This window comes from Musa acuminata, chromosome BXJ2-1 (genome assembly GCF_036884655.1).
Source record: "Musa acuminata AAA Group cultivar baxijiao chromosome BXJ2-1, Cavendish_Baxijiao_AAA, whole genome shotgun sequence".
NCBI lineage: Eukaryota > Viridiplantae > Streptophyta > Magnoliopsida > Zingiberales > Musaceae > Musa > Musa acuminata.
Window position 1 is genome coordinate 12,283,644 of NC_088338.1, and position 27,334 is coordinate 12,310,977.

Sequence of the window (27,334 nt, forward strand, 5' to 3'; positions counted from 1 at the left end):
TTCACATATGCTTTGGACTCCTAGAGTATTCAAACCAAGCACACATGAGCTCAACGATTAAAGACGAATTGAAATAAATAGGTTCTTCCGAAGATATTCTAACCTAATCTCAAGTTCTGAGACAGGATGCACAAAAAAAGCAAAACCTCGAATAAGATGAATACCTCAGCAACCAGCCATGTAACAAATAGAGATATAAGTTCAGCACAGTGAGTCCAGATGGGTAGCTTATAAATTTTGTGCCAAAGCATCCGGTTATTTGCATTGAAAAGATTTTACCCATTATCCTGAGTTTTAACGTTCTACTCATGCCAAAAAATAACAGCTGAAAGATTGTATTCTGGTAAGAATATAATGGCTAACATATGAGATCATGTTACATAGAAAACCATACGGGTTTCAGATTTCATGAACACTATAAGAAATAAGGCGATGGAAGGTGTTCTACTCTTCATTGGAAAGTGGCCGAAGAAGCTGTTCTACAAGAATATCAAAATTTAATTACATGTACAGATGAAACAAGACAAGGTTTACTGAACAAACCCATTTGGTTTAGACCCATTCTTTTTGGAATGCTTATGTTCTTCAGCATCATAATGAGCGAATGCAGCATCCAAAGCCTGAAAGTTATGGAATCATCCAGAGAGAACAGTAGGCTTCAGTTTCTAACCAAAATGCAGAAAACCATATTGGATGGCAGTTAAATGAGAATTTGATATTAAAGAGAGCTATCATACCACTAGCTTACATCTCAGACAAAATTGCTCATAACACAAGATTTTGACATCAATATGTACAAAAATCAAACTGCTTAACGACTAAACTATGGTGACTTTATCATCATTCACATGTTTGTTCACGTAAATAACTACACTATCATAGTTCCAAGTGCCTCAAATTTCATCCTAGATCAGCTTAACATATTCCCAGAATGTGTTTTGAATTATGAAACAAAACTTCTATTAGTGCCTGAGATAATGAGATTAATTTCATTGACCAAATGACCTAGACTTTGCAGTTGATATTAAACTATCAGACAATCTGCCACAACTGTGCAATGATGCATATGATTGTCAAAATAATTAATCTATCAGACAAGGCTTTTCTTTGGAAGTTATTCCAGGCAAATATAAGAGATAAATGACTGATACAAACAGAGAAAAGATCAGGACACAGTCACTTATAAAAGCTAAAGGTATGCCATACTTCTACCATGGCACCACGTCAGAGGCTATCATTGCAGAGAGATTCCTATCAGAGAAAATAATTGATTGTAGAAATTCAAGAGAGTTCTATTGAAGAAAATAAAAAACTCTTTTGAATTAAGCTGTGTCAAATAACTAAACGAGTTCCAGCAATTACACACACTCATGACATGACACAAAATGCTTGCACTTGGATACCTGTAGCATGGGCTGAACAAGGAGAGAGATCTGATGCCGGAAATCTGATTGCACATCCTTAATAGCCTGAAAAGCAAAATGCAGATATTCGTAAGGATTTACTGTTACATGCATAGTGCTTTATACGAGACAGTACCACTCTACTCATGGTGCACAGAAAAGGGGCATTGGCTGATGACTCAGCACCCCTTCAAAACCCGGTTTTTTCTTATCATGTTGAACAAGTTCATTCCTTGAACAAGATGATTAACTTAACATAAAGGACCAAACATTAGGATTTGGTCACTAAAAGGTTTAGAAGTTTCTGGAAATCCTTTAGCCTCAACCCACACCACCGAATCTTTGGATACATCATCAGAAACATACTGTCGTCCAAAAAGTCAACCAGAGGAATAACACACTCGCACTGGAAGGATTCCCTTCCCCTTTTCCTTCTCCCTCTTCTTTTCATCTTATTTTATTTTCTTTTCCTTTTCGTTGGTACACTCACATCCGAGTGTACTGTACTGTGACATGTTCCACCGAACAGGTGGTCCACACAAATGGCATGCTTGAATATATTAACTATTTGGAATTTCTCATGCTACAAGCAACATATTCTATGCCACGTAGCAGATATAATACACAAATGGCTTCTCTGGATAGAAAGATATTTGAAATTTCTCAACCTGCAAATATAAGCACATACCTTGAGCTTCTGATAGATATCTGTCATAGCACTCTTCAACCTGAGGACCTGTATCAAATATATGGTCATGGCCGAGAAAAATGTAAAGAAAATCAACGAATGAAGCAGGACATCAAAAAAGCAAAGTCATCATTACTAGACATCGCTATTCCTTATGTGCATCTTAAAATATGTATCTAATACCTTACTAGAACACTTCTACAACTTCGTCTAAAATCTAATACCTTACTACAACTACACTACTACAGGTCCTTGCACCTGCCAAATCGCATTGCATCATAAATTTCACTGCTGGCCTCTTTATGGACCATGTTGCCAAATGGCAATACAGATTTCATTTCTAGGTTATCGGTATTAAGGTGATGCCCAGTCAATCAACATATTCAAAATTAAAAAGTATCAAGACAGTTGACAATCATAAGACTTAAATTGTTAGTTAAAATATCAATCCATTAACAACTTCGAGATACAAATAAGTGTCAACATAACTTTTAACAGAATAACTAAACGACGACACTCCTTTAGAGAGGATACTTCTGTTCTATCTATGCAATGCCAGATTTTCATAACTTGATCGAACTAACACAACTTGTAAACTCTGGCAAAGCAAAGTCTTGAAAAGTGTATCCTCCAAAACAGACAAGTGCCTAGGTTAGTTTTGCCAACATAAGCCACCAAGACAATATGACAACAAAGTGAGAAGTCAAATAAAAACTTAAGATGATAGGAAGATTGAAAAGACCATGCTAAGAATACCAGCAATGATTATAACAGCCAAATATCACAGTTTGCAAGAGATATCAAGATGTGACAACTAATTTGCATAGAGCATATGATTATAATAGATTAAGAGAAGCAAAAAGACTTTGAAACAACAGTGCATAGTTTAGTTTCACTCTGAACAATTATCATGTAATTCTTATAACATTTCAACTAAGTGTCAACATAAATCTTCATATAAAATTATTTATGTATTGATTCTTTACAGTGATCATAAAAGTTAAACCTCATATTGCTTTGACAACACCATTATCACCTGTATTGCACATGCCAATTGTCATAAACCGCAGGTGTTCTATCCTTTGATAATGCTACTCTAGAGCAGAATGCAAGACATTTGCCCATGATGACATTACAAAAACATCTACCTAAACAATATCATGGTACAACATTTATGGATATATCATTTTTCTAAAATTTCTCACTAGTTCAAAATGTTGACATTTGCTGTAAAGACTGGAACAATGGCAACTGAAATTAGTTTTGGGGACTTTAGTGTCAAGTTTGTGAACCTTCATAGCATAAAATGAGGAATATTACCTTATTATATAGGTAACTAGTTGTAATTGGATATGATGACCAAAAATGACGAAGTAACTCCTGAATTGATGTCCAATGCTGAAACCAAAAAAGAAGTCTTAGAAGTCTCATCTAATATAAACAACAGGAGAAAGCCAGCTAAATCTTCAGATTTGACGCAGCCAATTTGCAGCATAGAAAGTAATGCAATTTGTCCTACAGGATAAATGGCTGGCGCACCAGTACAGTGCATGATGTATCAAGCTATAAAGAAACTTCCATTTGCTAGCAGTCTTACAAAAGATGCTTATGTATATACCGAAGTTCCAAATCTCAAACTAATGCAAGCTGCTTAGGTATAAGGGAAACTCACAAGCATAATTTCATCTTTGGTCCTTTTAGGTAATCTATCAAGAACGCTCTCCTGAGGATTCTTCCCAAGATGATATCTGGTGCTTGAAATCTGTTGCGTAAGCCCACTCAGAACCTAGCTCATACCAGTTAATGAGTTAGGTTTTCCTGCTCCATACAATAATGATGATTTATGTACATGTAAATTGAATGATGCAAATTAAACCATTTCTTTTACAAAAAGAAACAATAATGTTAAATAGACATTGTGATCAGGAGAGTCATTCCATTGAACTCAAACTTCTGTAGAAACGTTCATCAGTGATACATAAACTAAAGTGGTCTTTAACTTGAGAATGCTATTTTGGCCAGAAGCAGTGAGTCTGCTATGCATCAGAAATACAGGCATGCTTCGAACATGGGAAAATTTAATTTCTGTTAATAAGTAGATAAGAACCTCTCTTGCATGAGTAGTCAGATTTGGTTCATTGCATGATCCAAAAGATGCACTACAGATCCATAAAACATTCCAGATGATTCATGTATACAAAAGTCTGGTTATATTCAATTTGGCTCATGAAAACTACTATATATAATAAATGCTCCCTTGGAAGCTAGAATGGAATAGTGTTTCTTATTAAAAGAATTCAGTCATTGCCAAGTTGGACACAGGGATTTGTAATTTCCACAATATCAGAACTCAAATTATAGTAAAAGAATATAAACATAAACTTTGTCGTGCTCTATGCAATTTTCCTCAGTTTGTTGGATCTATGTTTTATTTCATACTTCTTTGTTTAATGGGAACATGCAACAACATACTGAAACAATACAAGTTATTATTAACATAACTCGTCTTAGTCTCCTGACATTTGTACTCTGACCACGCAAGCCCAAGGTGAAGTGCAACTTTTTGAGGGCTGCAACCCCAAATCTGAAGCACTGGTAAGTGCTAGCGAAGTATCAGTAATCTATCAGACCAGTATGGTACCAACGTGAAGGATGGCGCACTGATGTATAACATCCAAAAATAAAAATTAACAAAGTAATACCGACTAGTATCAAACCATATGGTCCAGCAATCCCTTATCAGACTGGTAAATACTGGCTGGTATGGTACACACCAACCAGCTTATGAAACTTTTGAGCATCAGTAATATTGGGAATATTGCTTGCTTTCTGAAATTACTCAATTTGGTTGACACAAATCAAACAGAGTAATTAGTCAAACACAATATTTTTAATAGCTCTAGATTGTGGGTAATCCGAACAAGATCAAGTACATAGAGAATCACTTTATTTTCTGGCAGATTCCTTGAACACTACTAGTAGACTTTAATTTGAGCATCATAAATGGAAGAAAAAATTATCACCATATTTATAGACTACAAAGGAACATGTGTTAATACTGCAAGTTAGATATTTAAATTTGGCATATGGACAAATCATATACCTTTGCACAGCCTAATCCTCAAAGTGGAGTCAGCTTAGGTCCTCTTAATCATAATAATGCTATGGAAGTAGACGAATCTAATAATACTAAAACAACCTTCTTAAAGCAACTAGCTGCTACTCATTAAATATAAGGTGTAAGCAGCAATGTACCATATAAAGTTAAAAATGTTGTTAAGATCAATTTGAATTGGCGCTAGACTTCTATAAAGAGAACCAAGAGAATTTTCCATATGGAGTAATCTTTAAAAATTAAACAAAATATCATATTTGTGTTTCAAAATTATTCATTATGTGGGTGGTCATACAATTCTTTGACTACTTGCATTCTTTAATTTGATCAAATTGTCTCTCACTTTTTCTGTCAGCACAGACTTTATCATATTAAGAGATCAACACTGCTAGTATCAATTTGGATATTATATACTTAGAATAAGATGAGGCATCTAATATAATAACCATATATCTTGTGTTATTTTCTGTGATCAAATTTTCTCCCACAACAGCTTTATAAAAGACACCTAAGGGCACAAGGGTCTCATAACTTGAAGAGAGTCTCCATAAAGAATATCTCTAGGGAGGGTTACTATACATAGCCACACACACCAAGCGAAGAGTTTCCGTAACTTGAACCCTAGTTACCTAAATTAAGGAGCAAGTTTACCATCACAATAAGGCCCCAGCCCTCCATAACAACCGTTATCATGTTAATAAATCAGCATTGCAAGTACCAATATCCATGGTTATACAGTTAGTATACAGTGATGTAACTTATACCTTAACCATGCATGACAATATATAAAATTATAAATAGATAAATATACACACTATCACTAGAAATAAGAAATCTACACAAAATTAATCTCCAAAATAATTCAAGCAATGCGCATAATCAGTAAATATTTCTTTCTTGTAGTTATCAGAATAACTAGAAACCCAAATCCTATGACAGTAATTGGACCCATCCAAATCCTGTGCATATTGATACACATTCCACAAGAAAACAAAATAAGACCTTTTTCTTACCAAGAGATAATTGTTTTCAGTTCAACCAATTCTTACCTCTTTCTATCTTTTGATTTATTCTCATTCATATTTCAGCTTGCCAGATTAGATCAGGTTTTGAAGTCATGTATTAAGTTGAAATCACATCTTCAAGTCCAAGTTTACTTATAGATAGAAGTGGGAGTCCTAAAGACATTGTAAAATCATGTTAGGAGGGCTATGTGATTTTAGATAGAATTTTGTGGAATTCTGATATTTACATATCATTTTAATTGTCCATATACACGGTATACTGTAAATCTACGTATTGGGTTTGGTTATTTCATTATTGCAAAAGATTTATTGTAATTTAGAAGTGTTCTTTTTTATTGCCCACTCTTTCATTCTTGGGAGGTCAATTCTCCACAAGCTGAAGAATATCCTAAATCATATGGTATCAAATAATAACATATAGAAAACAAAAGAGATTAAATAACTCAAATTTGAACTTGTAATTGTTCCAATCTCTAAGCAAAACTATAGTCTTTTGTGACAATGACACAAAAATCCTTGGGAAATAAAAATAGAAAGTAGATCAAAAAATCTTAACAAAAAAGTTTGCCACAAGCCTTGGTGTTTTTAGTTCATAATCAACACAGGTAATAAAAAAAAAACATCTGAAGAGCAAAGCCTCCACAGTCACTTTGAGCATGTGAAGATAATATGATATTCTAATTTCTGAAAACACTCAAGAATACAGGGGAAAACAGAGCGACAAAAGTCTTTCAGAGGTAACTTAAGATAATAAGCAAGCAATCACTCTCAGTGTAAAGAAATTTACCTTAGAAGCAACTTCAGATTGAACAATTGGATTATGCAACCCTTGAGCTTTCACCTCAGAGATCTGATGCATTAGATAACTATAAGCCTCCTCAGTATTTAGGCTGTAATCGATTGTTTTGGAACCAGCACCAGTGCCGCCTAAAGCTTTAAGCGCATTGACTTGTTGAGAATCAAAATACTCCCGTGGATCCTAATACAAGAAAAATTATTACCTGCCATAATGAGATTTCATTTATTCACACAAGCAATAGACACCTTGATGCAAAGTGGTGCATATGGAAGGCTATGAGGAGCCTGAAGATCTTCAATCTCGGTCATACGTGAAACTCTTTCTTGTCGTTCTAGATTAGAATTCTCATCTAAAGTATCAGCAGATGACTCTGTTTGAAGCAATCATCAAACCAACATGAAAGTATGCTTAGTTAATTTGATTCAAGTATATGGATAAGTCATATTGGTGTGTAAACTATGTACAGAGAACATTGTTCTAACCTTGTTTGGACCTAGCAAGTGCTTCAGCTACAGCTCGCGTATCTCCCAATTCAATATCTGCATCCACAAAACCAGACATTGGAATTTTGATTATTACACCTAGAAGGGCCATATCCTCAATCAGCTAAGAAATGATATCATGGGTATTCATAGTCTAGTAACCAAGGTTCTAACTACTAGTCATCCCATACCTTTTTACTTGATAACTTCAGTTAAGAAAAGGACCAAGATGTTGAATCAGGGGGTCTCACCAATACTATAATCATATCAACTTCCAGTACTTAAGGGCGAAAACAGCCAGCAATTGACTCATCCCACTTATTGAAACAGCTTTTTTTTTCCAATCACAGTTCATGACTCATGCAAGGAAGACTGACCTCTGCTACTCACATTCTCGGTTTGGCAATGCCATTGGGGTACAAAAGGGAGATCCAATGACACATACTCATCAAACATCACAGGCACAACAGTGAGTTTTTATATTTATAGTATATCATTTTTTATTTTCATTTATATTCTTTTTCTGGGAGAAGTTATGCTGGTTTGCCATGAATGACCTAAATGACCAGAGAAATTAGTGACTGAAAAAAAAAGCCAAAACATGTCCATTAGGTGACAAAAGAGAACTATAGACAAGAAAAAAACAAGAAATGTCAGGAAATGAGGGCATAAGTGAAACCTCAATTTTGTTAATGTTTCTCAACTCGAGCATTTAATGTAACTACAGTCACTGCAGCATTGTCACTATAGGAGTCTCATCCTACCTGAACATGATCAGTTTAGGTACCCTAATTCTAGCTAAGAAGTTCGGTATTACGCATGTACAGTACAGTACAAAGAGAAAATCCTTCTGATAGATGTAATATCAAAATATCATGAGACGATACTGCACCCTGAGTTAATAGAATAACCACAGGTGTAGACAGCGATCAGATCATCGGAAAGAGAAGATCATAATTAAAATTATTTTAATAAATGCTAACAAGGACTACTTCAGATATGTTCTCATGAGCTAAAGAAAATAGTTAGGGTGACAATATAGGCTTCACAGATTGCACCTACCTAGTGCCCTCCCTTCAAGAACAACAGCCGCATGACGATTAACATCTTGTGCAAGAGTCCTCCGAGCTAAATCATTCTCCGAATCTGCAGTCTCTTTGCTACCATCACGAAGAATTCCATGATCCTGAAAATTAACAAGAAAACTAAAATTCAGCAACCAAATAATTGATTTTATGTACTCGTACTTCTGAGAGGTACATCTAATTTCAGGGCATTAGTGTATAATTCTTATTTATCAAGTTTAACAATAATCTAGGGAACCATCAAAATATAAAAAACAAGATTGATAAAAGAATTTGGCCATGTTTCATTTTAACAAGAATTTGAATATTTTCTTCAAAAACGTTACTTTCCTAAAATGGAAAAGGCAACGTAACAGCACAAGTGAAACTTGTTCATAGAGTCATACAAAGATGGATAGGCAAAAATTATGTACCAAATGAGAACAAGCATAGTATCAACAAATGGAGAGTGCTTTCATAGATATAACATAAGCATATGGTCAGCTATACAATGGGGTGGCAATACTTGACATGACCTCCTAATTACAACCTGAACATGTAACAAAATTAGTGGGTTAAGGTTATTCTTCTATGGGCCCCTGGCATAAATGTGTTCGCATGGGAACCATAAAGAGTTTAAAACAATACCCTCTGCTACAAACATGTGCGCAGCACATTAATTGTTCTTATCAAATGCCTGATGTTATGTATTGTAACTATAGAATAATAAGCTAAAAGTACATATAATATTATAAATTATTCTTAGTGTGAAGCAACTGTAAAAAGCTACATGTTATTCAGTGGCCAAGTCACAATGAAAGTTTTTAAAGAAAAGGCACTACAACTGCAAAAAATACAAAACAAGAGAAGATATTGCAAATGAATTTTCTCAAGAATAATTGGGCATAGGATGAATTTAGCAAAGGGACCAAATTATGAGGGATGTCTACGTACAGGAAGATGGATGTAGTCATCACCTAAATCAGCTTCCATGTCCAAGGTTGGATCAACCCGTCTGATCTGCATCACAATCAAATGATTACTCCTAGAAGTAATCTATTAATAATCCATCGTTATTAACAAACTTATGCAGCTAGGAATCTGTCAGAGAAAACACATAATGGGGCTTGTGTCTAAAAGCAATCCAGCAAGTACCTTACGCCGAGCTTCATCAGCCAATATGTCATCATGCTTCAGAAAGACAGCAAGTTCTTCATCTTCAGCTGCCTCTGCTGCAGCGGCTACAGAATTTTTTGTCCTGTGGAGATATTCAGCTCTACAGTATTTTGTCCAGAAATCCTTTTCTGTCATCTGGAAATCCAGGAAAAAGACTTTAATGTTGAGAAAAAATAAATTATGTCAAAAAAACTACTCGTGCTTGCAATAAAAATTGACTTATGTGTTATTACATTAGTTGTAAAAAAGGATGTTAACAGTAAATAAAGCCTGACAAAACATATTGTCACCTTGCTTGGAACAAAATTCAAAAATGCCCGATGAACAGCAGGTTTTTCAGCGAAAATCTGTAAAATATACACAATCCAGAGTGAAATTGTCTAAGAAGACAATGAAAAACTGATAGTCAAATTAAAATTACAGCAAAACTTTGTAATTTGTAAGATTGCTTCCATCACTCCTTCATCCACTCAATATCCTTTCCTATCACCCTTCCATTCAACAAAATATTAACAGTTCTAGATGCTCACTTCAGATGACTAGACATTGTCAGCAAGACCAAGTAACATCCTAAACATGCTTCTCTCTCTTTTTTTCTCTCTCTCTGTGTATTAAATTACTGAATTACATTCAGAAACTGCACATACCTGGTGAATAATCTCCGGCGTAAGGCTAAACGTGACCTTATTGGTCTGCCAAGATGTATGAACAAGGAAAAAATTAAAGGGTTTACATGTTTCAGCAGACAATATTCAAAAGGAAATGAGAACTCATAGGAGTTCTAAGAATAAAGCATAATTTTTAGCATTGACTATTAGCAGTTAATTAAGGACAGTAACAAATAAAAATATAACAGGTAAAACAGAAGGTCCATGTTGTACCCGACCATCAGTTGATGGCCTTATATCTGCAAGCATAGCACTTTTAAACCCTGTCCGTTGCTTTAATGTTCTATCAGAATCATCGTCTAGTAGATTCTGCATCCAAAACATGCCAACAAAAATTTTCATATCAGAGGCAGAGATACAAAAAAAATCAGATGAACTCTTTAAAACTTCCATTATGGTTGATCAATTTATCCACCTTTCTTGTAGCCCAAAACTCAGATTCCGTCAGCACATTGCCAATGACGAGCTCCTTGTGCAGCTTTTGCAATTCACTGTAGAATGCACTCATTAGTCTACTATGAAGTCTGAACTAGGTGATATACATAAAGGAAGGAGAGAGGTGAAGAGAGAGGACTCCAACACCAGCAACCTATTAGTTCAATACCCATCCTCAACTATAGGAAGGTCGAACAGGTTGCTAAATAAGTACTGGTGATTGTGCTCAAGTCCCATTATTTTGTGAGCTACATACACTAATAACAGAAGGTCAAAATGACCAATCCCAAAAAGGAGAAATAACTAGTATCTATTAGAAGTTGGAGGAAACAATATAAAAGAGGATATAAAATTGTGTATATTGTTGATAAAATGACAGAGATGCAAGGCATCAGATTATTGTTACCTATCTTCCCGCAACAACTTCATTCTGCGTTCCATCTCTATAGTGCTAAGTTGTTCAAGTGATACAGCAGATTTCTCAGAGGCCGGTTCATCATTTTGCTTGGACACCAAAGCCTGGAACTTCCCTAGAACTTTCCCTGTTTAGGAGCAAGCAGTTACTTATGACACAGGTAAATTGAATAAAACCAGCCAACAGAAATTTCCATGGATCCCACTGGTCAATACATTATAGATGCTCAGGTTTAGAGGTAGATGCATATATACATCACACTTGGACAAAGCTAGTTAATTGATCTCACTACTCAATACAAGAAAAAGCCATTAGTCAAGCTATTTGAAGTAAGCTACATGGATATTTCCCCAACCTAACTCCACAGTTGGCTCCATATTTTACTGTTGAATGCTCCTGGCATATCATGACATTGCTCATTGCTTCAGCCTACTACTTTCTTTCTTGCAGCAACTATACTTTTAACTGGCCCTCTCTTAACCAGGCAAGAATTTTTCAACATGTTTAACATATAATATTTTTCTAATATTCAACAAAATAATGCTTCCTTCAAGTCCAAAGCAAGTACCAAAGCAATGTTATGGTACAAGTACCAAGGCAATTTTATTAACAATCTAATATCTTTCTACTATTAATAATGGCTTACAAGTATCAAAGCAGTTTTATGGTAATTCTTGATCATCTGCTTTACTATATGTATAAAAGTATGCCAATTTAAGATATACAAGCATACATTGCATCTCAAACATGGACAAATGAAATATCTGAATTTATATGTCTGCAAAATCGAACAAGTGCATTGCCCAAACATCCAAAATGTTCATAAAGGCCTTGAATCCTTCCAATGTTATCGTATAATTGAAGTAACAGTTAAGTGGCAAAAATCCAAACCTCGACTAGAATTTCAACATACAACAATCTACAACATCTAAATTTGGCTTTGTTGTACCAGAACAGCAGACCATTCAAAAAGCAAGAGCATTATGTAGCTTATATAATCAGACTAAACTTTCTAATAACAAAGCCCATTCTGTCAATTGACTGCATAGGCATTGAGTCCCAATTGTTTGTTGTCTAATTTTATAGAATAAAGATCCTGTACTACCATTTAAATGAAATGACTGAGTCTTCAATCTTGATTTGATACTGTACATTTTAGTTCATATGGTCAAGTCATCCATATGCAGAGGAATGAATTCCAAATAACAAGATGACCAAGTTATCAATCTTCACTGGAAGGGCTAAAACCAAACTGCAAAATTTGGCCAAACTCATTTATCTCACCTCTTCAGAAACATCCCTTGTTTCTAAAATTTGACATCATCATCATTCCTATTTGTAACCTGTAAATATCTTTCTTCCATCCTTCTCTGAAATCTCAGCCCTTCTTCTGATGACTAACTGGGTATACAAACATAGCACAAGCTGTTCATATAAGGTGATACTCTATCAAGTTCCACTAAAAATCTCTAGAATACAACCCATAAAATCTTGACATGTTAATTAGAAATTAAAACGAAGCAATGGAACAACTTAATTACTTATACAAGGAAACATTATACAAAACAATTGTTGAAAAAACTGATGAACCTTAAAATGTGTCAAGATGGAGATTGGAATTTACCTACAAAATCTCGACAATCATTACGTTCAGTAAAATTATTAAACTCAAAAATGTAGCCTCCCCCCTAAAACAAAATATAACCAAGTTAGTTTAAGCTTTCTGCTATTGAAATAAAATGTGAATCATAAGAAGCAATACAAATACACCATTTTAAAGTTTAAAGATGGTCTATTGCTTGCATGATAAAATCAAAATTCCAGAAATTCTTATTCTGCCCAGATGAAGTATAATTTTGACTAACTGATTAAATGATAGTTAAAAATGAGTAATAACAACACCTTTTCAGAATCTTGTGTAAGATTTAATAATGCTTGCTTTGAACCATCTTTACTGAATTTATGACCTGAAAATCACACAAGAAACCAAATTAGGACATATAATGCATGATACAGAGCCAAAATAAGAAACATGCCTTTGTCAACACTATATAACCAAGATTCTTAAACATAGCCTAAGAGCTTTACCAATTTACACAAGTCCAATTTGGCTACAGAATCATATGAAATCCTCAACCAAATAGAATATCAAAATGCTTGAAATGGCAAATGTTCTGTGATCAGCCATCTTATCACTGAACTCTTTCTTGGAAGCTAAAATCACCTTTAGCTCTGTGACAAAATTATTAACATTCAAACAGAAAAAGCTGCAAAACCATTGCATGACATTGGGACTATGCTGATTATTACATTGGTCATTATGTAGAATGATAGATCTTCTTAACTACTCAGAAAACCATGGAGATCTTTTATAGCCTAACTTTCAGAAGTATAAAACATTTCAAACTCTTGATGTGTCTTTGACTCGTCTAAAGAAGATGAAACTTCAACAACCATAGGCTTTGTGTAGTTACACAATAATGTAAGAAATTCGTATTTAGTGGATACATAGGGAATTTTTTAAATGTCAACCTTCTGCGAATGTAGCAATCTCCTGTCTATAAAAAGAATCAGGTTTAAAATTGACAAATTACAAATGATAGTCTCAGCAAGAACCAACATCTATAACCAGCAAAGGATTGACCATCTTAACATATCTTTTTTTATTTTCAATCCCATTACAAGGTATATGTTATTTCCAATAAAGACTAGCATGACAATATAAGTTCTACTCCTAGTTTTGGACAAAATGAAACAAAGAAACATAGAAAATGTTGGGTTTTGATAAATAAAAATCAATCGACGCAATAAAAGGATAATCATGGTCTCTAAGAGCACACATAACAACTACAACATTATACAAAGAGTTGCTTCAAATGTTGTTTTTTTTCTTAGCAGCTGCATTCCATACCATCCGTGAGTTTCACACTTTGGCCAGTCTTAAAGAAAGGTCCTTTGTTTTTATTTTATATTATTTATGGATGTATTTTCATTCATATATTTATTTAATATTTCAATGTTTTTTCTTCTGTGTCCTAATTTTGTTATAGATAGCTTTAGGAGAGTCCTTAAACCACTAGAAATCATGCTTTGAGAGTTGTAGACATATTTTAAAATAGGATAAGATTCCAAAACCTCCACATTTAGAAATTATTCTCCCATAAGTTATATTAGTTTATTACAAGATTCTGAATACCATACTGTACCGATGTACCGATCAGTTGTCGGTATGGTACATACCGACATATGATACACTAAGATGTCCAGATGTACTACCTGTACCAGTCCTCTATCGGACCGGTACGTACCACCCATACCAGGAGGTATGGTATGGTATTGCAAACCATGGTTTATTATATACATAAATATGACAAGGCTATATCATGAGATCATTTATCTTTCTTTTATTGCAACAAAATATACTAGAATAGTTACATTAATAATCTTCTCTGTCTTATTTATCATGACCGGCCTTTTTAACTCCTCAATATTTTTGTAAGTTAAACTAACATCTAGAAAGTTACTCATAAGTCATACCCCAACACCTAAGAGTAACATAAGACTCAAAAACCCCTTCTTCCCTTATTTCCACAACATGGCAAGTAATTGTTCCAGCAAGTAATGCAAAACAAGCTCCACCACAAGAACCTCAACTTGAACCTTAAAAGTTAAGCACTACCAGGCAGTCAACACTATGTAATGGAAAATTTAATACCCATGATTGTGTTTTCCAGAATTAACCTCAAAAGACTCTCCAGATTGTTTTGTCCTCTATGATTGTAGTAAATATTTTGAATAATACCCATAGAAAATTTAATGATGTGTGTCTTTCCCAATCCCGTTCCTAGGTTATACACAAGAATCATAAGCCAAGTTTATATGCCTAGACACTCTTTTTACAAATAAATACAGATTACAATAACAAGTCAAGTAATATCAAAAGTTCTATCATGACATCATGACTCACTGCAAAGGAAACAACATAGTATGAATGCCACCACCACTAGGCTCCAAAATATTGGCTAGATCTTGAAGATTGTACCCTTATGACAATGTTCTCATTATTTTCATACAACTCCTTATTGTGATAGAGGTTTAATTTGACTCCTCGTAGTTTGTTTACCTTGCTTAAATCAATATGAACAATATTTATGCAGCAACATATCTGGAATCTAAAAGACATGAAAACAGATGGATGCGATGGCTCCTTTGATTGTAAGCAAGGACAAGATTATCCATATCATTGCATGCTCAGCTGTAGATTCATGTTCATTGAAAAGCACAGTTATATTAGTAAACCTTGGCTAAATGTCGACCTTTAACTTCATTGCACCATCCTGCTACTGCATTGGATAAATTAATAGATAATGATTTATTATGTTATTTGATAATAAACCTGGTACAATATTTTTCTGCACTATAAAATGAACAATTGCCTATTGGAAAAACCACTAACAGACTAAAAGAAGAACTTTTAGTTGCAACTATAACAATTATCTTAGTTGGTACTTGTTAACTACTAGTATAATAATCCAAAAAGCGAAACTGATGAAATCTTATTTCACAGTAATGGATTAGCATTAAGGTCATTGAATAATTCTTTCCACTATGATATCAAAAAGCAATCTTTTCAAAAAAGACAAAGAGAGGAAAAGTAGCCAGTACCTTTAATGTTTCTAAAGTCCACTCTAAGCTTCATCGCTGATCTAGGATCATGAGGAGTAAAAGTAAATACATCCTCCATCTGCATATCATTGAACAAGATTGATGATCAGCATTACCATTAAGGATAACTATTTCCTTTAAAAAAGCAATAACTGATTTTCTTAGATGGAATATAACTTGCATTCCCCAATAAGCTCGTGACTCTTCTTTAGTAAGATACATAGTTGTCTGACATAAGCAAAAACCTATCTGATAAATTATTGCTCAATATAATTGTGAAAATTAGTTCGTAATAGACAAATAGTGCGTAGATATAAACACTCAAGACAATAACAATCGTGGATCAGGCCCGCGAAAATGCCAATTCATCATTACAAGGGACAACTTGTTCTTCGCTAGGGTTAAGAATCACAAGAGATCTTCAGACACAAGGATCAAATTTTCATCCAAGAATGCGACACTAGTGAAAAAAGGAGCAGCACATGGATAGGGCGCGGGCGCATCAAGAACCGAATGGAGAGAGCGAAGCAAATTACCATATTAAGCACGCCCGGAATCCCGGGCTCTTTCACCGTCGTCTTATACTTGGCCACCTTGCTGATCGCCGCCATTTCCCCCGAGAGAAATCGGGGCCCCGGTAACCAATCAGCGGCGGCGGACGAGGAAGTGCGAGGGGCGGTGCGATCGAAACGGACGGCGGAGATTAGGGCAAAGGGCTGCGCCCCGCGCGATTGCGGCGTCCCTGATCGATCGAGAGAAGCCGAAGCGGATATGTAGGGTTTCGACCAGAGATTGGTGGGTGGATTTCCCGATTGAGGGAAGGGAATCTGTAGAGAGAGAGAAAGAGCGAGGGAGGGAGGAGCAGAGGAGATGGTCGCTCCGGTCTCACTGGCGAATAAAAGGAATGTAGTCTGCTTAAATAGGCGTGCGGCCGATCGAAGGTTCCGAGTAGGGCGAAGGGTCTGCTGACCCGGTTCGAGGTCTCTCCGGTTCATTCTCGGCTCTCGATGGGTTTAATGATCATGTTAGTCGAGCATGGTTATTCTACGTCCAGATCAATCATGACGACGCGGTTTTCTACTTGATTAAGATAATAAATACAGGGGAGATCTAACTTACTATTAAGACATAATATTAACTGCCCATATCAGAAATTCGATGACAATTTTAGTTTACATCCGTTGGTGTCGAGGGCGGATTAGATACGATGAATAATTCTAAAAATATAACAATGACATATTCGATGAGAATGCCTCATAATCCATGGTGCAGATAATTCTCTTTAAATTATTACATATGGAATCTTTTTCATATGCTACAGTGTTAATCCATGAGAGTGCTTCGGGTATTACTCAAACGCGAGATATCACATGAACCGTTATTGTTGATATTATCATCGTGTTGATATTGTTGGTCATTTGTCTAATATATCCGGTACGTATTAGGAAAATATTATTGACATCTTGGTATGATTTTTCTAACTTGATCATTTCGATACTTAAGTTAATGATCAAACGTCTTGGAACATGGGTTTAAGTAGTTCAAAAGGAGTTGGTCTCCCTTTCTCTGTTTAGGATGTATTTTTATACTTTTGAATTAGCGGAAGAAAGTTTATAGTAACCTTTGATTACCTTTCTTGTCATGAAGGGAGAGAAAAAATTTATATTTATCTTATTATAATGAATGAGATGGAAGCTGGTATTTCTTTATTTTGACACTTTGTACACGTAGGTAGGTAAATGGAATATGACTTGAATCTCACATGATAATCGTATGTCAACTAACAGTATATTCCCTATCATTTGTCCTCCATCCCCCTCTATGAAGGTATGCTTCAAAGCTTTTGCAAGAGGGATTTGAAGCATGTCATTTGGTTTTTTCCAATCTTGGAGTGTTCGGGATTTCATCTACGGGTCGGGTTTTCCCAATTTAAGTGTATTGGGTACGTTGGGCTCATGCCTCCATTGTTGCGATTTTTCTTTGACATCGGTCGGGTTTTCTAGCTCACCCACCTTGGACACATTTAACCTATACATTTGCCATAACAGATTTATCTCGACACTGATCGAGTTTTCTAACTTATACATCTCAAGCACATTTGGCCAGTGTCTCAACCATAGTAGATTTATCTTAACCGTAGTAGATTTATCTTGATGTCGGTCGGATTTCCTGACTCACATGCCTCGAGCACATTTAGCTTATACTTTCACCGTGACGAATTTATCTCGACGCTAATCGAGTTTTTCGACTCACACACCTTGAGCACATTTGGCCTGTATCTCCATCATAATAGATTTATCTCGACGTCGATCGAGTTTCATAACTCACACACCTCGGGTACATTTAGCCTATGCCTCTATCGTGGCAAATTTATCTTCGTGTCAATCGAGTTTTTCAACTTATATACCTTAGGCACATTTAGCTTATGCCTTCACCATAGTAGATTTTGCAAGGAAATCAAGGGGTGACATCATATGCGTAGTGGAAGAACAAAAAACAAAAATCCCCAAATTTCTCAAAAATATGCCCGTCGTCGTGCGAAGATTGGTGCGCAAAATCCATGAAAATAAAAACCACATGTGAGATAGTTGTGTTACCTAGGGATTCCGTATATCCTTGATTCTCTATAGATCCGTAGGAGAGGATGAAGGAGGTCAAGCATCCTCCTCTCTAGCGGTGATCCACACAGTAGGGTTGCGACAATGCTCCTCGAATCGCTATCCAAATCTCCATACCTGTTATCTGAGGAGGAGAATGAGAGAGGGTATTAGGAGGTGGCAACTAAGAAGCCTCTAGCTTATGAGCCTTTGGTTCCTTCTTATTTATAGAGGTCCCTTGTCAACTTAACCCTAATTGATCCTACCTTATTGGGTACTAGATCTTTATCCAACTACCCAAGCCACTTAGATTAGTGGATTTCAATCTAATAATCTCTCATTGGCTCTTATTGGTTCTCATCCATAGGATCTAATAATTCAGGGTCTTATTGGATATCCAATAATATGGAGGTTCCAATGGATATCTTATATTCAAACATCTACTCGTTGCAATGCCTACCATATATGTGTGACCCTCTAGGCCCAATACCGAGCTGGTCATGAGTCATACCTGTCAAAACTCCTTCTGGCTCAATTAATTATTATCTTCATAATAATTCACTCGACTCATCGACTACGAACGTACCAGACCACTACGTCGTAGCTTTCAGACAATATAGGGGAATCTAATCCTTTAGATCTATTTGTCCTCAGTTATTATGTACCTATAGTTCCTCATCAATCTAATATATCAAAGACTATATACCGGGCATGGTGCTATCAGACTCATACGGCTCTACTCGAGTCTCGCTCTAATTGGATTCTCCCGGAGAACTCTTTCTATCTCAATCCAAATGACCCTGGCCAGAGATTTGTTTGAGCAAGAACACATGGAATATTCCTTTTATAATACCAAGAGCGGATGATTCTCTATCGACACTCAATAGCCCTCGTAAGATTGATTATTATTTTTCAATGACCGATTGTGCTAGATATGAAATTTTTAAACCTATAAGTCTAGTATCAAAGAGTGGAGTACTCATATAGGACATCATTGGTATCTCAAGTCTAAGGACTAGGTACACCACTTAGACAACGGAATCACTATTTGACAATGAGGTATTATTAACCATCCAACATTCCGTGAGCAGATCAATCAGTGAACTCATTCTCCAATGAGCACCTACACTATAGCCCTAGTGTCCCCACATGAGCAGCTATGAGACCAGCTGCCTCCATCACATTGATGAGTATACAATATACCAATATGTACGGTTATCTTGATGTCCGTCTCAAGTAACTTATGACTAGAATTATTTAGGGTCTATGTTTAAAGGTGAATCGATCTCATTATCGTGATCTCATCACTATCTGATTCTTATTGCACAGATCCATGAACATCATTATATATATATATATATATGCAACAAGTAATATAAAGTGATAAAATATCAAATATTATAATAAGTAAAAAGAATGCATATCATGTCACATGTGTTATTATTAACAATCTCTCACTTGACCTAAACCAATCATCTATATGTCTGATCCTCATCATACCTTTATGATACTCAAAGACAATATAAGATAATGGCTTTGTTAGTGGATCTACAATGTTATCTTCGGATGGAACTTTTTCTACTACTACATCTCATCGGGTCATGATCTCTCTGATCAAGTGGAACCTGCTCAGAATGTACTTAGACTTCTGATGAGACTTGGGTTCCTTCGCTTAAGCAATCGCCCTGTAGTTATCGCAATACAAGGGAATTGGCTCTTCGTTGCCAAGCACGACTCTCAAATTTGTAATGAACTTATTTATCCAGACTCTCTCATTTGTTGTCTTTGTTACATCAATATACTCCGTCTCTATGGTCGAGTTAGTAGTAGTATCTTGCTTGGAACTCTTCCAGCATACTGCTTCTTCATTCAGGGTAAACATATACCCCAAATTAGACTTGTTATCATCGATATTAGACTGGAAACTTGAGTTCGTATAACCTTCAACCCTGAGGCTACTATCTCCATATATCAGTAAAAGTTCATTAGTCATTCTCAAGTACTTAAGGATACGCTTTACTGCATTCAGTGCTCCAAGCCTGGATCTACCTAATACCTACTCATGACACTCAAAGCATACGTACGCTATATCAAGCATCGTACATAGCATGACATACATGATACACCCTTTCGTTGAGGCATAGGGGATCATATACATGTTCGCCCTTTCTTTAGGCGTCTTTAGGGATATACTCATAGAAAATAATATCCTATGTCTCATCGGTACGAGACATCTCTTAAAATTTTTTATGCCAAACGTTTTGACAATGGTGTCTATGTACTTGGACTAGGACAAGCCAAGCATCATCTTGGATCTATCTCTACAGATCTGAATCTCTAAGATATATGGTGCATCCCCTAAGCCCTTCATGGAGAAGTATCTAGATAACCAAACTTTTACTGTAGATAGTGTTCCAACATCATTTCCAATGATCATGATGTCATTCATATATAACACTAAGAAGATGATAGCACTCTCACTTACCTTCTTGTACACACAAGGCTAATCTTCATTCTTAACAAAGTCATAAGATCTGATCGCCTCATCAAATCTTATGTTCCAACTTCGATAAGTTTGCTTCAGTACATAAATGAACATAAGCAACATACACACCTTATTTGGGTAGTCATTATATATAAATCCCTCAGGCTGTATCATATACATCTCCTCCTCGATGTTACCATTGAGGAACATAATTTTTACGTCCATCTGTCAGATCTCATAATCATAGTGTGCTACAATAGACAACAAAATTCGGATGAATTTTAGCAAGACTACGGGTGATAAGCTTTTATCATAGCCAATATCTTGCCTTTAACGATACCCTTGGGTGCTTCAACTAGGTTTCAAACCTTATTGAAGTACATGAAATCCATCTCAGAATCCATGGTTTCTTGCCACTTCCCGGAATTTATACTCGTAATAGCCTCCTTGTAAGTCTGAAGATCAATATCCTTAACATTCTTTCTTTTAATATACCCCACATATCTCTCAGGAGGATTAGATACTTTGTTAGACTTACGTAAAGTCAGAACTTGTGTGCTAGGTACCTAAACAGACTCAGGCTGTGGAGTGGTGCTTGAGCTAGGTTATCCAATCTCGCTCAACTCTATCACGCTTCCACTATCTTCGCCAAGAATGTATTCCTTCTCAAGGAACACTGCTCTCTTAGCTACAAAGACCTTTTACTCCTCGGCATGATAGAAATAATACACACAAGTTTCCTTGGGGTATCACACGAACTTGCACTACTCCAACCTGGATTTCAACTAATCGGGGTTGTATCTTTTAACGTGGACAAGGCAATCCCAAATCTTAACAACCTTAAGATCGGACTTCTTCCCTTTATATATCTCATATGGTGTAAACACTATCGACTTAGTTGGAACTATGTTTAGAATTTACGCTGCGATCTCTATGGCGTATCCCCAGAACTCTATTTAGTTTTTATTTTGATTTTCTAAATATTGAATGCTTTGTAGTTTGAAAATATTTATCAGTTCTTTAAATGTCAAAATTTTATTATTGCATTAAAATCTGTTGAAGTTTTTATAATGTTCTTTGATCCCTACTTAAGATTTTTATTTTTAGATTTAAACATATTAAAAATTTACATGTTTTATGCATTAAATATATGATATTTTCTGGCATTACAACTTATTTTTAATCTTATCTGGATTATAATTTCTGTTAGATTAAAATATGTTATCTAAATTTTGATATTACATGCTTTACATGCTTTGTCAGTTTATTAGAGAGATCGTGACCCGAGGAGATGTAGTAGTGGAAAGAGTTACATCCGAAGATAACATTGGAGATCGACTGACAAAGCTATTGTCTCAGATTATCTTTAAGCATCACAGGAGTCTGATGAGGATCAAACATATAGGTGATTGACTTTAGGTCAAGTGGACGATTGCTAGTCATATGTGTCCTGCAAGCTAATCACATGAGTGATGACACATATGACTTGACACGCAGTCTTTTTGCTTATTATATTTTGACATTTATCACTTTATATTACTTATTGTATACATATATATATATATATATATACATATATATATATATACATATATATATATACATATATATATACATATATATACATATATACATATATACATATATATATATATACATATATATATACATATATACATATATATATACATATATATATATATACATACATATATATATACATACATATATATATACATATATATATATATATATACATACATATATATATACATACATATATATATACATACATATATATATATATATATACATATACATATATATATACATATATATATATATGTATATATATACATATATATATATATATACATATATATATATATATGTATATATATACATATATATATATGTATATATATATGTATATGTATATATATACATATATATATATATATATGTATATATATATATTGTGATGTCCTTGGATCTGTGCGATGGGAATCGGATGGTGATGAGATCACGATAATGAGATCGATTCGTCTTTAAACATAAATCATAAATAATCCCGGTCATAGGTTACTCGAGAGAGATATCGAGATAACCGGATAGACTAGTATGTTGTATATTCGTCCATATGATGGATGCAATTAGTCTCATAGCTGCTTGTGTGGGGACACTAGGGATACAGTACAGGTGCTCATTGGAAAATGAGTTCACTGATTGATCCGCTTACGGAATGCTAGATGGTTGATGATGCCTTATTGTCAGATAGTGATTCCATAGTCCTAGTGGTGTATCTGATCCTAGACTTGAATGTCAATATGTTGAGAAATCTAGGGCGATATCACATGCGCAGTGGAAGAATAAAAAATAAAATCTCAGAATTTTCACAGAAAAGGTTTCATCATCGTACAAAAATTAGTGCAAAAAAACCATGAAACCAAAAAACTACGCGTACAAGGGAGATTATGTTACCTAGAGAGATTGTATATTCCTATAAACTTACATATATGTGGGAGAAGATAAAGGAGATCAACTGTCCTTTTCTCTAGCGGTAATACACATGGTAGAGACTACAAAAACGCTTCTCAAATCATTGCACAATCTTCCTCATTGCGTGCACCACACAATAAAAAAGGGGCTGCCCCTTCTTGCTGTCCACATGCCTCAAATAGAGGTTGTAGGTTGAGCAAGAGAGGGAGAGAGGAGAATAGGAGGTGACAGCCCAAAAAGAACCTAGCCCATGACCCTTTGGTTCCCTTCTATTTATAGAGGCCCATATTATTTTACCTTAATGATCCTATCATATTGGGTACTATCTAACTGCCCAAGCCTCTTTGATTAGTGAGTCTCTACCCAATAATATCTTATTGGCTCTTATTAGATCTCATCTATAGGATTCAATAATTCAGGGGCTTATTGGATATCCAATAAGATAGAAGCTCTAACGGATATCTCATATCTAAACCTCTACTTATTACCATACCTACCATATGTGTGTGACCCTCTAGGCCAAATATCGAGCTAGCCATGAGTCATACCTGTCAGAACTTCTTCTACTTAATAAATTATTACCTCCATAATAATTAACTTGACTCATCGACTACTGACGTACTATGCCACTACGCCGTAGTCTCTAAACGATACAAGGGAATCTAATCTATTGAATCTATTTGTCCTCAATTACTATATATTTATAATATATCATCCATCTAAAAGTCCAAAGATCATATACAGGGCATGGTGCTGTCAGGTCCAAACAATATCTACTCGAGTCTCGCTCTAATCGAATTCTCTCGAAGAACTTTTTCTCTCTCAATCCAAATAACCCTGGCCATGAATTTGCTTGAGCAAGAACATATAAGATATTTTTCTCATGACACCGAGTGCAGATAATCCTCTATCGATACTTAATAGGTATCGTAAGGTTGACTACTACTCTTGATGACCGATTGTACTAGATTTGAAACTTTCAGGCCTATAAGTCCGGTATCAAATAGTAGAGTACTCATACATGACATCCTTGGTATCTCAAGTCTAAGGACCATAAACACCATTGGGACGACGAAATCGCTATCTAACAATAAGATATCATTAACCATCCAACATTATGTAAGCGGATCAATCAGTGAACTCATTCTCCAATGAGCACCTGCACCGTATCCCTAGTATCCCCACATAAGCAGCTATGAGACTAGCCATCTCTATCATATAGATGGGTATATAGTACACCAATCTGTCCAGTTATCTCGATGTCCCTCTCGAGTAACCTATAAATGAGATTATTTAGGGTCTGTGTTTAAAGGTGAATCGATCTCATTATCGTGATCTCATCACGATCCGATTCTCATTACACAGATCCATGGACATCACAATATATTTATGCAATAAGCAATATAAATTGATAAAATATCAAATAATATAATAAGCAAAAAGAGTGTGTCATGTCATCACTTACGTGATTAGCTTGCAGGGCACCTATGACTAGCATAGGCCTCAAGTCTTCTTGTCGAGCTGCACAGCTCAGGAGTGGGTCCACCTTAGTGGGCTTCGCTCGGCTGAGGTATAGGCCATGGATCTTCTTGCTAAGGTGCATGGCTCGGGAGCAGGTCTTCTGACTAAGATACATGGCTCGGGAGTGGATATGCCTTACTAGGTTCCATTCAGCCGAGGTGCAGACCTCGGGTCTCCTTGCCAAGGTGCATGACTCGGGAGCGGGTCCACCTTAGGGGGTTCTGCTCAGCCGAGGTGCAGGCCATAGATCTTCTTATCAAGGTGCACGACTTGGGAGCGGGTCTTCTTGCTAAGGTGCTTGGCTCGAGAGCGGGTTTGCTCGACCGAGGTACAAAACTCGGGAGCCGATTTTCTTAGCTGAGGTGAAAGCCTTGGGTCTTCTTACCGAGGTGCATGACTCAGGAGTGGGTTTGCTCGACCAAGGTACAAGCCTCACATCTTCGAGATCTTAGTCTTACAAGGGGGCCTTGAGTTTTTGAAGTTCCTTCTCTTGCCACTCGACCAGCTGAGTTCATAGTGTCAGATTGCCTATAAGCTGGTAAAATACAATGATACTTCTTCGGTCGTTCGGCCGAGGCGACTTTGGGGCATATTCGGTAGGTGGCACCTTCGTCCTTTTGCTTAGGGAGGTTTCGAAGGGCTAGGAACTCTATCCTATACGTATAATTTTTGGGCGCTAGGCATTGAAGGAGCAGTTTGCTGAAAGACCTATGGTAGAGCTGGCAGTTGATTTCACAGTACTAAGCTTGGGCATGTTTGAGTCGATGGGATGCGACCAAATTAAGCGGCAATATCCCTTCCCTTTTGTAGCAAAGGATCTCTTCCATCTAATTCGGCGTGGTTTCTGTTGTGATGATATCTTAGGCTACAATAGTTTGGGATGTGAGTGTCTTAATCTTCGATGGGAGCTCCCATATTTCCCACGTCAAAGCCAGCTTAGCCAATGTGTCATCCTGTGTATTCTCCACCCGAGGAACCATTTGCTAGTCATAGGTGCCATGTAAGCCAATTACATGAGTGATGGCACATATGATATACTACGCAGTTTTTTTGCTTATTATTATTGATATTTTCTTACTTTATGTTGCCTATTACATATATTGTGATATTCATAAATCTGTGTAATGAGATTCGATTATGATGAAATCATGATAATGAGATCGATTCACCTTTAAATAAAAATCCTAAAAATCCCGGTCATAGGTTACTTAATAGAGACATCAAGATAACTGGATAGATTGGTATGTTGTATACCCATCCATACGATGGAGGTGACTATTCTTATAGTGAAAAGATCCTATAGTAGAAAAAGGAATGACCACTTCGAGGGGATCGGCCTCCTTGATCACTTCGAAGGGATCGACCTTATAGGGTTTTGTCAAAAGACTGAATAATATTTCATTGTCTGTCGAAAAGAAATAGTTACATCACTATTTATAGAGTTCCACCCAGAGTCTACTAGGACTTGGACTCTTAATAATAAATAAATATTAAATAAACCTCTACCCAACTCTAATTGAACTAAACATATTCAATAAACATTATTCAAAAGCTTAGAAAATAAAGGGATCCTAACACATATCTGCTCATGTGGGGACACTAGGGATATAGTGTAGGTGCTCATTAAAGAATGAGTTCACTATTTCATCCACTCACAGAATGTTGGATGGTTGACGATAACTCATTGTCAGATAATGATTCCATTATCTCAGTTGTATATATGATCCTTAGACTTGAGACATTAAGGATGTCCTACATGAGTACTCCACTCTTTGATACCAGACTTATAGGTTTGAAAGTTTCAAATCTAGCACAACCGGTCATCAAGAGTGGCAGCCAACGTTATGAGGGCAATTGAGTGTCAATAGAGGATCATCCATTCTCGGTGTCATGAGAGGAATATCCTATGTGTTCTTACTCGGGCAAATCCCTAACCATGGTAATTCAAATTGAGTGAAAAAGAGTTCTTTGAGAGAATCCGATTAGACTAAGACTCGAGTAGATTCTGTATGTGCCTGACAGCACAATGCCCAGTATACAATCTTTGAGATATTAGATAGATGATGTACTATAGATATATGGTAACTGAGGATAGATAAGTCCAGTGGATTGGATTCTGTTGTATTGTCTAGGAACTACGACGTAATAGCCTAGTATGTCCGTAGTCGATGAGTCGAGTGAATTATTATAAAAGATAATAATTCATTGAGTCAAAAGGAGTTCTGATAGATATAACTTACGTCTAACTCGATATTTGGCCTAAAAGGTCACATATATATGGTAGGTATTACGATGAG

At 35.8% G+C, this 27,334-nt stretch overlaps 1 protein-coding gene across 2 annotated transcripts; it reads right to left on the bottom strand.

Annotated features, from left to right (window-relative positions):
• Window positions 1–333: 333 nt before the first annotated feature.
• Window positions 334–16,812, bottom strand: LOC103995750 (general transcription and DNA repair factor IIH subunit TFB1-1). Of its 2 annotated transcripts, XM_009416437.3 has the most exons (20): window positions 16,472–16,812; window positions 15,936–16,014; window positions 13,173–13,237; window positions 12,895–12,958; window positions 11,262–11,397; window positions 10,836–10,911; window positions 10,634–10,729; window positions 10,400–10,444; window positions 10,043–10,099; window positions 9,732–9,887; window positions 9,531–9,596; window positions 8,575–8,698; window positions 7,513–7,569; window positions 7,276–7,400; window positions 7,019–7,210; window positions 3,764–3,877; window positions 3,412–3,489; window positions 2,092–2,139; window positions 1,404–1,469; window positions 334–620 (listed from the first exon to the last, which is right to left on the bottom strand). In XM_009416437.3, the coding sequence occupies exons 1-20, from the start codon at window positions 16,544–16,546 to the stop codon at window positions 531–533; spliced, it is 1,809 nt and encodes a 602-aa protein (XP_009414712.2). In that variant the 5' UTR covers window positions 16,547–16,812; the 3' UTR covers window positions 334–530. The 2 variants fall into 2 exon arrangements, 1 of the variants encoding a protein (XP_009414712.2); XR_010481748.1 differs by lacking the exons at window positions 334–620; window positions 1,404–1,469; window positions 2,092–2,139 and having other exon boundaries at window positions 3,454–3,489; window positions 3,764–3,909; window positions 16,472–16,685.
• Between the last annotated feature and the right edge of the window lie 10,522 nt (window positions 16,813–27,334).

Bases quoted from the DNA above. Each gene is read 5' to 3' on its own strand.
- LOC103995750 (XM_009416437.3), bottom strand. From the start codon at position 16,546: ATGGCGGCGATCAGCAAGGTGGCCAAGTATAAGACGACGGTGAAAGAG. The intron at 10,912-11,261 runs GTAACAATAATC...TGCATTCTACAG, and splicing joins AAGTTGTTGCGGGAAGATAG to TGAATTGCAAAAGCTGCACA. The intron at 10,445-10,633 runs GTACAACATGGA...ACATCTTGGCAG, and splicing joins GGCCATCAACTGATGGTCGG to ACCAATAAGGTCACGTTTAG.